The 12,715-nt window shown below is 43.1% G+C and overlaps 1 protein-coding gene and 1 long non-coding RNA gene across 7 annotated transcripts in view; one reads left to right on the plus strand and one right to left on the minus strand.

Annotated features, from left to right (window-relative positions):
- FMO5 (flavin containing dimethylaniline monoxygenase 5) overlaps positions 1–7,796 on the plus strand; it is a 54,288-nt gene extending 46,492 nt beyond the window's left edge. For 5 of the 6 annotated variants that reach the window (XM_070076653.1, XM_051856023.2, XM_051856022.2 and 2 more), the window contains one exon: positions 3,169–7,796. In XM_070076653.1, the coding sequence (XP_069932754.1) occupies positions 3,169–3,514 (346 nt within the window). In that variant the 3' untranslated portion in view covers positions 3,515–7,796. 6 annotated transcript variants of the gene reach the window in all.
- Positions 1–12,488, minus strand: part of LOC138850555 (uncharacterized) — a 42,909-nt gene extending 30,421 nt beyond the window's left edge. The window contains exon 1 of the long non-coding RNA XR_011390481.1: positions 12,187–12,488. This is a non-coding gene — a long non-coding RNA (uncharacterized lncRNA). The remainder of the gene's footprint in view (positions 1–12,186) is intronic.
- Positions 12,489–12,715: the final 227 nt, after the last annotated feature.

Below are 12,715 nucleotides of genomic sequence, written 5' to 3' on the forward strand. Positions count from 1 at the left end.
GCCACAGGTGGAGGATTAGCCTAGTGAGCCACAGCACTGCCTGATTCATTTTTAATTATCTTTATATACAGAAGATCAACTCTATACTAAGTAAAGATTTGAACAGTTTGCACCCACACAGACACACAAAATATAAAGCACTGTTTGAAGACTAGTTTTACTGTTAATTCTCATAGTACAACACATTAAGGACAGAGGTCCTACATGAGAAGCAAGTGCACAGTGACTCCTGTTATTGATTTAACAAATTGACACTCATTTATGACATCAGTGATCAACCAAGGCTCTTGTCACGAGCTGCTAAGGCTATGGAAGCCTCTTTATTTTTTTTTATTTTTATATTTTCATTTATTTATTTGACAGGTAGAGTTACAGACAGTGAGAGAGAGAGACACAGAGAAAGGTCTTCCTTCTGTTGGTTCATTCCCCAGATGGCCGCAACAGAGCTACGCCAATCCGAAGCCAGGTGCTTCTTCCTGGTCTCCCATGCAGGTGCAGGGGTCCAAACACCTGGGCCATCCTCCACTGCCTTCCCAGGCCACAGCAGAGAGCTGGACTGGAAGAGGAGCAACCGGGACTAGAATGGGTGGCCATATGGGATGCCGGTGCCGCAGGCAGAGGATTAACCTAGTGTGCCACTGCGCCAGCCCCTGGAAGCCTCTTGAGTCCACAAACTCTTGATATTATTTAGACAAGGCCATAATCAAAGTGGAAATTCTCTCCTCCCTTCAGATAAAGGTACCTCCTTCTTTGATGGCCCCTTCTTTCCACTGGGATCTCACTCACAGAGATCTTTCATGCAGATCATTTTTTGTCCGTGTCTTGGCTTTCCATGCCTGAAATGCTCTCATAGGCTTTTCAGCCAGATCAGAATGCCTTAAAGGCTTATTCTGAAGCCAGAGTGCTATTTAGGGCATCTGCCATTCTATGAGTCTGCTGTGTGTCCTGCTTCCCATGTTGGATCGTTCTCTCCTTTTTAATTCTATCAATTATTAATAGCAGACACTTGGTCTTTCAACCTTCATTTCTTAAAAAGAGTAATACTGTACTATATTTAACTTCCTTGTGTTGGTTTAAGGATTTAGATTATATTTTTGATAGGAAAGAGAATAATAGTTTGTGAAAATAGATTGGAATAGCACTGATGGTTTAAATATGGATAACAAAGGAGAGAACACTTTTTAAAAATGTTAAAAACGTGATTAGGGCCTAAAAGAGAAGTTGAGTAGGCAACATGGAGAGAATATCAGGATATTGTTTTTGTAGGATTATTTGAAAGGGTTAGTGGAGCTATCTAAGGAAGGGCCAGTGGCAGTGAATTAAAGAGGCAGACATGGCTGAGTCGCAAGTCTGTAGGTCGCTTCACCACTATGCACCCTCAGGTGCACGTGATGTGGGAAGGCTGTAACATCAGCCAGATTCTTAGTGCTTCGCTTTTTCATAATTTAGCAACCTGAATTTCAGAACTTGAGAGTAGTCACAGGGTGGTTTTCTTTGGATAAAGTGGATGTTGATCATTCCAGGCCCAGAGAGATAGGGGACCCCTATCCGGGAGGAGGAGAAGGAGAAATAAGTTTTTATTTCACTTGGTATCCTTTTTAGGTATTCCTATTTTCACCGCCAAACTTCTGCAGTAACATTTCTACATACTGTGCTCTAAAGGGTCACCGTGTGCTCCCTCCTAAATCCCTGCACCATAACTTCCTTCCCACTCCTGGAACTGCTTTCTGGAAAGTCACCCATGACCAGCTTCACTTTCCTTCCGTCACTACTGAGTACTGCGTTTGACCCTTTTAAGCATCTTTCCTTCTTGTATTGCTTTACCTCCTTTCTTTTCTGGCACTGATCTATCCTACTTCAACTTTCTTCTTTCCTTTGACTTTTTTTTCCCAACTACTTTCTGACTGTGAGCAATAAGAATTTCATGTAACTTTTATTGAGGGTCAACTGTGTACACATATTAAGAGTTTTGTATGCATGGAGCTTATCTCATCTTCATAACAAACCCACAAGGCAGGAACTGGTGAACCTCTTTTGTGAAGCCTGCATGAATTCTACAGCTCATAGCCTACTATTATGGGATACATGCATGCCTACACGCTCCTGAGCCAACCTTACCTCCACAAGGAGGGAAAGCTCTCATTCCTTCCTGTATCTTCCTCTGTGTTCTAAACTCTAGTCCACTTCCATACATTTCTGCTTGACCCTCCGTCGCTTCCTCTGGAATTCTGTCTCCCCAGTTCTGCTTCATGTTTATTTTCTGTATGTGGTTTTGGATTCCTCAGTCTCAATCATTTGACTTGACTTTTCTCTTACTTCCTTTCTATCCCACTATCCTTTCTTTTCATTATAGAAAGTAAAAGCAAAGTCTCCCATTAGCTCTCCAAATCCCACTCTTTCCACAAAAATATGGGAATTCTCCCAGGAAGAAATGGGGGAAAGAAGAAATCTTAACCATATTTTTGGCCTGGAAAGTCTTTTTAACTCTTCCAGTCTGCACCCTGTGTAATCATTGTATCTGGCTCCATCCGGAGGGCAGTTCCTGTTGTGGGACGAGTCATCCTTCCTAGTCTTTTCAGGATTCCAGATTAACGTTGGCCCTGGGAAGTCCCATTCTGTGCATCCTGTCACCAATGCCCTCATAAAATAGTTGAGAACTTTTGTGGTAAGTTCTCTTCCTCACATCAGCCCTCTACATCAAGATCTATTAGCCCTGTCTTTCTACGTCCATTCTTATTTTCTACAACCTGCCTCCTTTGCTGACATGGTGCCCACATATATGCTGTGCCCATTTCGGCTTTATTCTTTCATTCTGCTCCCCCCCTGACCTGTCATCCTTTCTTCTGTGTTCTCATCTCCATCTATTACAAACTTGAAGCACCTAACTCTAACAGCTTGCTTCGAACTGCTCCTTGTCTACACATCTTTTAAGTAGTCTAAAAACCCCATGATTTACCAAGTCTCATATTCTTCTCTGCTTCATATACATGTCTTATCTCCTCTAGCAAATTATAAGATCCTTAAGGACACTGGCAAGTGTCTTGTCATCGTTCTCTGCTTACCACAGCTCCTAGCCCAGTACTGAGCCCATAGCAAGCACTCAGAAAGTATGAATGATTGAATGATTGAATTGTTAACAGGATTTGGTTTTGATCCTTTCCACTTCAGGTATGTGGAGAGCCAACGCCATACCATTCAGGGAGACTACATAGAGACCATGGAAGAAATTGCTGATTTGGTGGGGGTCAGGCCAAATTTGCTGTCTCTGGCTTTCACCGACCCCAGGCTGGCATTACAATTACTTTTGGGACCCTGTACTCCAGTCCATTATCGTCTCCAGGGCCGTGGAAAGTGGGATGGGGCTCGGAAAACCATCCTTACCGTAGAAGATCGGATCAGGAAGCCTCTGATGACGAGAGTCACGGAAAGCAGTAACTCTGTGACCTCGATGATGTCAATGGGCAAGTTTATGCTAGCTATTGCTTTCTTAGCCATAGCTGTGGTTTATTTTTAGCTGTCCCTTTGTCATTGCCTCTGCTTTCATTGGGAAGCTTAACTTAGAGAGAGATACCTTCAGAATTTTACAAGATCAAATGACCCTCCTCTTTCAAATTGCCCCATTTCTCTTTCAAAAGCATTAATTCTCTCTTCATTTTCCTACAATGAGATCCAAGCTTTTCATTTGCACTAATCATCTCCTCACCTCTCATGAGCCTTCACTTTCTCTCTCCAGAGCAGCTCGGGTACTCTTAGTCATCTTTGTATGTCCCTAGAAGAGTAGTTGACATTTGGCAGGTGTTTAACCAATGTTTGGTGTTGTGGCTCAAAGTCTGTTTTTGTATGGGAAATGACTGACTGTATAACTCTGCTTGGGATGGAATTTGGTTTTCCATTATTTTTGTCTTTAACATTATAACAAATGTATGTTTCCTGAGAAATAAGATTAATAATGACCTTCGTAATTGTAGACAAATAAATACTTAAGTTACTTTGTTCTACATGCCATTTACTAGTGTGCCTGATGCAGGTCATTTTTACTCCTTTGCCCAAAGCAACATGTCTATATCTCAGTAAGGAAACTACCTTCAACTTTCTAGGTTCACAAGCCATTCTATTAATGCAGCATCTGCCAATGGTTTGAACTTGGTTGAGAAATTTGAGATTTGTTTTAAGTAGCTGTCTGTCTTTTCTGATCTCTTAGTTCCCATATGAGGACCTAACAAGACTTTATCTTGGGACACACGAGAAGTAGCTGCTGTTGTAGCATGGTCTACAAATGTGATTTTATTTGTCTCCCCCAGCTCCAACTTCCTCCCCTCCTTCCCCATAGCATCCAGGTAACAAGCATCAGACGAGGTCACTCATGCGTGGAATCAGATTTGCTATTAACTGAACGTGGAAGTGGTGTGCTTAGGCCAGCCCGTGCAGTTCTGAGAAACAGAGCGAATGAAGCGGAGAGGAGGGACTTGGCTTTACCTTCCTGCACTGCTGCTGACTGTGGCTTCTCATCTGCAGAGGATCTGTTCCGTTCTTGCTTCAGGGAGATGATCATTAAATGTCAGCTCTCGGGCACACTGAGGTCCACGAGGAACAAGACTAGAGGCCCAGGCATGTGTTTATCCACAAATAGCTGCTGGGTAATATAGTCCTAAGTGTTGGATTGCTGCCTGTTACCTAACAACAGGATACATTTTAGTAACTGAAAGAACAACATTAGAAATTATCATCTTTCCTAATACAAATACATGTAATACAGGAATATGACAACTTCTTCCTAATGTCCTAACTATCTGGACAGTTGCCTGCCACTTCCCCTATTTTACCTTGCCAATGCCACTTGATAATGAGAAAAGTGAGAGCTGCTATCACCTCTTAGGCCTTCATCCTTCCTCATCTCTGTGATACTGGATATCTATAATCTAATGAAATAGATCTAGCGTTTTTTTTTTTTTTAAATCTACAGATTGCTCTAACTCAAAAGTAAACAGAAGGTCTCTTCTTTTTTAATTTCCTTCTTTTAACACATAAATTTGACACTCTTTAAGCATGTAGATAAATTCAGTGACACTCTCATTCCACTTACAATATGTAAGGTTACAAGAAAATTCCTGTAGGATGTGAATAGGAAATTGAATTCAAATCAACTCAAGATACTGAGGCCTAGTTACTGAGGAAGGAGTACTAATCTATACAAATGAATGTGTACTAATACTTATTGACATTCCTGTTCCTGTGCTTATGTTAAAAGGCTTTATCATTTTCCCAATTATATCTTGTAAACTGACTACTATATATATATATATATATTCTTGTAGTGCCAAAGTGTAAGGATTACTCAAAAAGCAAACTCAATGGCTTATGTCAAAGGGGCACAAGAGCCATCTGAATGTGGTCCCACCTGTCAAAGCTGGAATAATTTGAGCCATAAAATAACCTAGTATTAAAAAAACTGATACATGCATTATGTAAGTCTAAGAAAAGAGAATGAAATTTAAACAACGATGGAGAGTGAGCATTTGGAGTAGTGATTAAGATTCTGCTTAGCATGCTCACATCCTGGATCAGAGTGCCAGGGTTCAGGTCCAAGCCTACTCTTGATTTCAGCTTCTTTTTTTTATTTTTTATTTTTATTTTTGACAGGCAGAGTTAGACAGAGAGAGAGAGAGAGACAGAGAAAAAGGTCTTCATTTTCCATTGGTTCACCCTCCAATGGCCGCTACAGCCAGCTCACTGCGCCGATCTGAAGCCAGGAGCCAGGTGCTTCCTCCTGGTCTCCCATGCAGGTGCAGGGCCCAAGGACCTTGGCCATCCTCCACTGCACTCCCGGGCCACAGCAGAGAGCTGGACTGGAAGAGGAGCAACTGGTGCCCCAACCAGGATTAGAACCCGGGGTGCCGGCGCCGCAGGTGGAGGATTAGCCTAGTAAGCCAAGGCGCCGGCCTGATTTCAGCTTCTTAATGCGTACCCCGGGAGGTAGCAGGCGATAGTTCAATATTGAGATCTATGCGGGAGCTCACATTAAGTTCTTGTCTCCTGGCTTTGGTCTGGCACAGTTCCAGAAGTTGCAAATATTTGCGGGTGAACAAGCAGATGGGAGATCTCTGTCTCTGCTTCTCAAATAAACTTAAAATAAACTTTTTTTTTTTTAAAAGAGGGGAATTTCCCAAATCTGAGGATGTAAGTATTCCTATATATGAAGCCAAAAAGCTTCAAATAAGTTGAATTTAAATAGATATTCTGAGTTCCAATTAGAAAAGATCAGAAGTAAAAGACAAAGAGAGAATTTTCAAAGTAGCAAGAGTAAGTATCTCATCATAAGAGAACTCCTAATAAGAACAACAGCATTTCTCAGAAGACACAGTAGGCCAGAGGCGAGTGTTCAGTGAAAATAAGCCCTACAAGCTAAGAATACTATACCTGACAGAGGTGTCCTTCAGCGGTTTTTTTTTTTAACTTTTATTTAATGAATATAAATTTCCAAAGTACAACTTATGGATTACAATGGCTTCCCCCCACATAACTTCCCTTCCACCCGCAACCCTCCCCAGCGTTTTTCATACATTGCAGCATTACTGACAATAGCAAATATAGAAACAACCTATATGTCTATTGATGGATGAATGGATTAAGAAAATGTGGTATATAAATACAACTGAATAGTTCTCAGCATTATAAGAGTAGGAAATCCAACAGTTTGCATAAATCTGGATGCATCTGGAGTTCATTATGCTATATATGAAATAAGCCAGGCTCAGAAAGAGAGTATGATTGTACTCACGTGAATCATCTGAAACACTCAAACAAATATAAGGAGAGAATATAACGGAGGTTGTCAGGGTTTGTGGGAAGGGAAATTTGTGATATTTTCAGTTATGCAAGATGAGTAAGTTGTAGAGATATGCTCCACTGTGTAGTGCCTTTGTTAACAAGTTATCTTGCACTTCAATTCTTGGTAAGAGGCTTTCTATCATGTTATGTGTACTTACCATAAAATCAGAAATGTGAAAAAAATTTGGAGGTGATGGTTATGTTTATTACTTTATTTTGGTGATACTTGTGCAAGTATATACACATTTCTCAACTCATCAAATTTATATATTAAACATCTGTAGTTATTTTTGTATATCCAAAATATTTCGATAAAACTGTTTTAAAAAGAAAAAATTAACATAAAATATTTAAAAACTCCTGAGTCCATATGATATAAATGATTGAATAAATAAATGACTGGGCTGAAATAGACTCATCTCCCATACAGAAGAATTCCAAGTAATTTATGTAATAACTTTGCAACAGAGACACTCTCATAAACGCCCCCTCAGTTGAGTGATCAAGATTAACAAGAACAGTGTGATAAATCTTGTTGGTAGGATGGACCCTTGGAATGATGTGATGAAAAAATATAACCCCAGTGTAACCCTGAGAAAAACTTCAGATAAACCCAGGTTGAGGAATATTCTACAAAGTATTTGACCATCTCAACTGTCAAGGTCATCAAAACAAGCAAAGTCTGAGAAATTGTAACAGTATAGAGGAGCCTAAGGAGACATGACATCTAAGTGTAATGTGGTATCATGGATGGCATACTGAACAGAAAGGAAAATTAAGTAAAAATTGAGGGAATATTAATAATGGGTGTGTTTGGTTAATAATAACATATCAATATTGGTTTATAGGTGTGACAAGAGTACTATAATAATGTAAGGGAATAATGATAAGGGAAATGGGGTGTGGGGTATATGGAAACTCTGTAACTTTGCTTAAATCTATTTCAAAATAAAAATTATTTTTCAAAAGAATGTGTTCTTTTGGTTCAGAAGAGCTATAGTCTAGGGTAATTTTCTCAGAATACTGGCCAGTACCATTCATTTGAATTACCATGTTTCTTCTTGAGTACTCTACAAATTAAGTTGTTCTTAAAAAAAAAAGAATAATCTAATTTACTACAGCAATTTTATTTCCTTAGATAAACAATTTTATTTCCCTAGATATTTCCTTAGATAAACAAGTACAGACTATAATTTTAGAAGGGTAAAATGGTAACACAAGGTCAAAGGACACAACTTCTTAAAATCATTTAGGTAAGTTCTCCCTTGTAGAGACCCATTGAACCAGCAGTTGCCACTTAGAAAACTTACGATACATTAATGGCAAGCACATTCATAAGTAACGTAATTTTACTTAATACCAGGTCTGTGTGCCCTGTTACTTTTGCTATTACTAAAGTAATATAATATAAAAGTGCTTCCCACTGCTTACTTGGAATTTCCCCAAGTGCCGTGTTGTCTGTGCTACTGTACATATTCTCACTGTACTCTCCTCTGGGTAGATCCTCCACTTGCCCAGCTGGCTAACCCCCGTATCAAGACTCAGTTCAACTATTATCTCTTCCAGGAATACCCTCCTGATCCCTAATATAAAATAGGTGAACTTCCTTTGGGCTTTCATTACAGGTGGTATAATCTCAATTATAGTTTATGGGCAGCCTTTTACACTATGAATAAAAATTGGCTCCCTCATCTGTTTCTTCCTTGCACTTGTAAAATTCTGGGAGGAAGATACTTTATAATTAATCTCTGTATTCCTAATACCTAATATACAGCCTGTAACATAGTAAGACCTCAGTAAATTAATGATTAATTGAATGAATAAATTCAACATGGGAGTAGAGAAATGAGTTTTTAGTGATTAAACAGTGAATAATAATTTTATGAAAAGTGATTAAGGAGATTATGGGCTGCTTAACATTTTGAAATGGCTTAGGGACAAGCATGTTCTTCCAAAAAATTCTCTCGACTAGACCACTAATCTGAGTCTGCATATTTTTTCTATTGTGCTGTGGTTTGAAACACAAGTGATAGATCATGTTTTTATTTATTTTTATTTATTTATTTTTTTTTTGCACAAAGGACTTAGTAAGTCATGATTTTTTTTTTTATTTTTAAAGATTTACTTATTGGAAAGTCAGAATTACGGAGAAGTAGAGGCAGAGAGAGAAGGTCTTCTATCTGCTGGTTCACTCCCAAAATAGCCACAACAGCCAGAGCTGCGCCAGGCCAAAGCCAGGAGCCAGGATCTTCATCCAGGTCTCCCATGTTGGTGCAGGGACCCAGGGACTTGGGCCATCCTCCGCTGCTTCCTCAGGTGTATTAGTAGGGAGCTGGATTGGAAGTGAGACAGCCGGGATGCAAACCAGTGCCCATATGGGATGCGACACGGCTTCACCTGCTCAGCCACAGCACTGGCTGGATCTTAACACAAGAAAGGAGGTGGGGTACATGTTCTCTTTGATCTTCAGGCAGCTTAATCCTCTTGCTGTTTCTCCTGGCTTTCTCGAACTCCTCAGCTCCTTTGAAGCACTCACTGCCTGTTTATAGACCTGTTTATTGCCCTCCTTTGGTGAAGATTTGAGCACAAAACTCTCTCCAAATGCATAACTACTGCTGCCTTTGATTTTAATACCTATGTAGGTCATACTCTCACCCATCCAATTGATTACGAGTAGGTTCTGCTACCGTCTCAGCTCATTTTCTGTTGCAATAACAAAATATCTGAGACTAGGCCGGCACCACGGCTGACTTGGCTAATCCTCCACCTGCGGCACCGGCACCCCGGGTTCTAGTCCTGGTTGGGGCACCGGATTCTGTCCCAGTTGCTCCTCTTCCAGTCCAGCTCTCTGCTGTGGCCCGGGAAGGCAGTGGAAGATGGCCCAGGTCCTTGGGCCCTGCACCTGCGTGGGAGATCAGGAGAAGCACCTGACTCCTGGCTTCAGATCAGCACAGCACGCCAGCTGTAGCGGCCATTTGGGGGGGTGAACCAACAGAAAGGAAGACCTTTCTCTCTCTCTCTCTCTCTCACTGTCTAACTCTGCCTGTCACAAAAAAAATCTGAGACTGGGTAATTTGTAAAGGAAAGAAGTTGATCTTAGGTCACGGTTCTGGAGGCTGGAAAGTCAAAGAGCATGGTAGTAGCATCTGCTTGGCTTCTGGGGAGGGCCTTGTGCTGCTTCAACTATGGTGGAAGGTGGAAGGGAAAGTGGGCTTGCACAGACCAGCCGGAAGATGTCGGGGGCACTGCTTCAGAAGAAACCACTCTCACGGCTAATCCGGTCCTTCGGGAGGCAAAATGCACTCCCTTCTCTGGGCTGGCAGCAGTCCATGTATGAGGGTGGAAACCGTGACCCGAACACCTCTCACCAGACACTCCATCTCCCAACACTGCTACGTTGGGGCCAACACATGAATTCTGAGGCCACACACTCAAACCACAGCAGCCACATACAATAGAAAAACCCCAAATAACAATGGCCTACACAGTATTGAAGTTTACTTCCCCGTCATCTAAAGACGTCTGAAGGTAGATAGTCCTGAGACAATAAAACAATTCCACAGCTCTTCTTTCTGCTCCACTACCCTCACCATTTGACTTCCACCTTGTGGTCCAGACTGGGTGCTAGAGTTCCAGCCATTACATGAACATTCTACACAAAAGGAAAAAGAACTATAAGAAGAAGAACATGCCTTTTTCTTTTAAGGAAACTTAACAGAAGTACAATATAATATTTCCACTTAGATCTCATTGGAAGAACATAGTCAATATATCTACCTACCAGAGAAGCTAAGAAATGCATCTTTTTTTTTCCCAAGAAGCAATGGGTCTAGGTAAAAATCAAAGTACTATTATTAAGGAGGAAGAGAGGATGAATATTAAAGTAGAACTCCAGCATTCTTTGCCAATGGCTTTTCTTTTTATTTTTTAAGTTTTTTTATTTATTTTATTTGAGAGGTAGAGTTACAGACAGTAAGAGGGGGAGACAGAGAGAGAGGTCTTCTTTTTGTTGGCTCACTCCCCAAAAGTCCACAACAGCTGGAGCTGTGCCGATCCGGAGCCAGGAGCCAGGAGCCTCCTCCCAGTCTCCTATGTGGGTGCAGGGGCCCAAGGACCCAGGGCATCCTCTACTGCTTTCCCAGGCCACAGCAGAGAGCTGGGTTGGAAGAGGAGCAGCCAGGGCTAGAACCAGCACCCATATGGGATGCCGGCGCCACAGGCTGAGGTTTAGCCTACTGAGCCAGGGCGCTGGCCCCTCCAATGGCTTTTCGACTTGGTTTGGATATGATTTGTCCTTGCCAAAATTCACGTTCAAATTTAGTTGCAATGTAGAGCTTTAAGGAGTGATTAGTATCTGTCTCATGAGATTGGTCTAGTTCTTGCAGCCTGTGTTAGTTCTCAGGAGTGGGCTGTTAGAAAGCTGGTTGAGGGGCCAGCGTTGTGGCATAGTGGGTAAAGCTGCGGCCTGTGATGCTGGCATCCCTTATGGGTGTTAGTTTGTGTCCCAGCTGCTTCCATTTGGGCACTGGATGGAGTCCGGGCTGCCCCACTTCCAATCCAGCTCCCTGCTAATGGACTGGGAAAAGCAGCAGAAGATGGCCCAAGTGCTTGGGTCCCTAGCACTCATGTGAGAGAACTGTATGAAGCTCCTAGCTCCTGGGAGTGAACCAGTGGATGGAAGATCTCTGTCTCTCCCTCTCTTAACTGTGACTTTTAAATAAATAAATAAATAAATAAATAAATAAAAAGATTTTGGAGGGGTGAGCAAGAGACTGCAGTAAAATGGTACTTTTTTCTCTGTAAATTGTCTGTGGTTAAGAGCCAGAGAATGAGTTTACAAGGGGGCAAAGCAAACCTCTCTCTACAGATAGAGCCCCTCACTCATAAAGATGGGTGGGGTGCCTTTGGGTCCCCAATCACTGGCCATTTTCAAGCCTAAGTCGCATATCTTGTTAGAAACGTGTAACGGTATGCATGTCCCCTTCACTCTGCCAATGCTTGGTAAAAAGCTTTGTACGAGGTGCATGCAGAATACAGACAGAAATCACACGTGGTTCCGCTGTAGGCCAGCTGTCAAAGCACCCTCCTCACAGTCCCAGGTGGTCTTGTTAAAGGGCGGAGCCTGATTCCCTATGTGGGAATGGGGCCCGGGAGTCCGCATGTCGAACAAGCTCCCTGGTGATGCCGGGGCCGCTGGCGGACACGAGTATCCCAGGCTGACAGAGCTTTGCAGTAGGGAACGAGACACGGATGAGATAATAATACACAGCAAGGATCCGCAAAGGCCCCGAACCTCCATTCATGATCACAAAAACGGGGTCCCTCCCAACCCGAGGGCTGTCTGTGCCCTTATTATACCTTCCGCGTTCCTTCTGATGGGTTTTGCTGCTGCTCTGTCTCCGGAGTGTTATTTCTTCCAGGGGTGCCCACCGCACAGGTTCATTCCGCTAACATTTCACTAATCCTCACGGGCTAGCGGCCGATCACTCCATCTTGAGCTCTTCCCGGGGACCCCAGTCGGGCTGACTTCTCTCCCCCGGTACCCAGTGTTCGCGTCCAGGGACAACCACTCCTTCCTTCTGCTCGGGGCCGAGGTCCGTTCTCATTCCCTGTAGGAAGCCACCTCTCCGGGTCGCCCAGGGCCATGACGCCGCGCACACCACGCCTGTGGGGCGCCTGAGGCGGGGTGAGGACGCCCGGGGAGCGGCCGCCGCGGGTCCTCCCGGCAGCCTGTTCCCACGGAGCCCACGCCCCGGCGGTTCCGGACGCCGCCTCCCTCCCGCCCTTGTGCCCCCGCGCGGCCCGGCGCTGGCTGCGGCGCGCGGCTCACCATCGAGGCGGCGGCTAGAGAGGCGGGCGGGCCGCAGGGAACGCGCACGGGGCGGGC

The sequence above is a fragment of the Oryctolagus cuniculus genome, chromosome 7 (assembly GCF_964237555.1).
Source record: "Oryctolagus cuniculus chromosome 7, mOryCun1.1, whole genome shotgun sequence".
NCBI lineage: Eukaryota > Metazoa > Chordata > Mammalia > Lagomorpha > Leporidae > Oryctolagus > Oryctolagus cuniculus.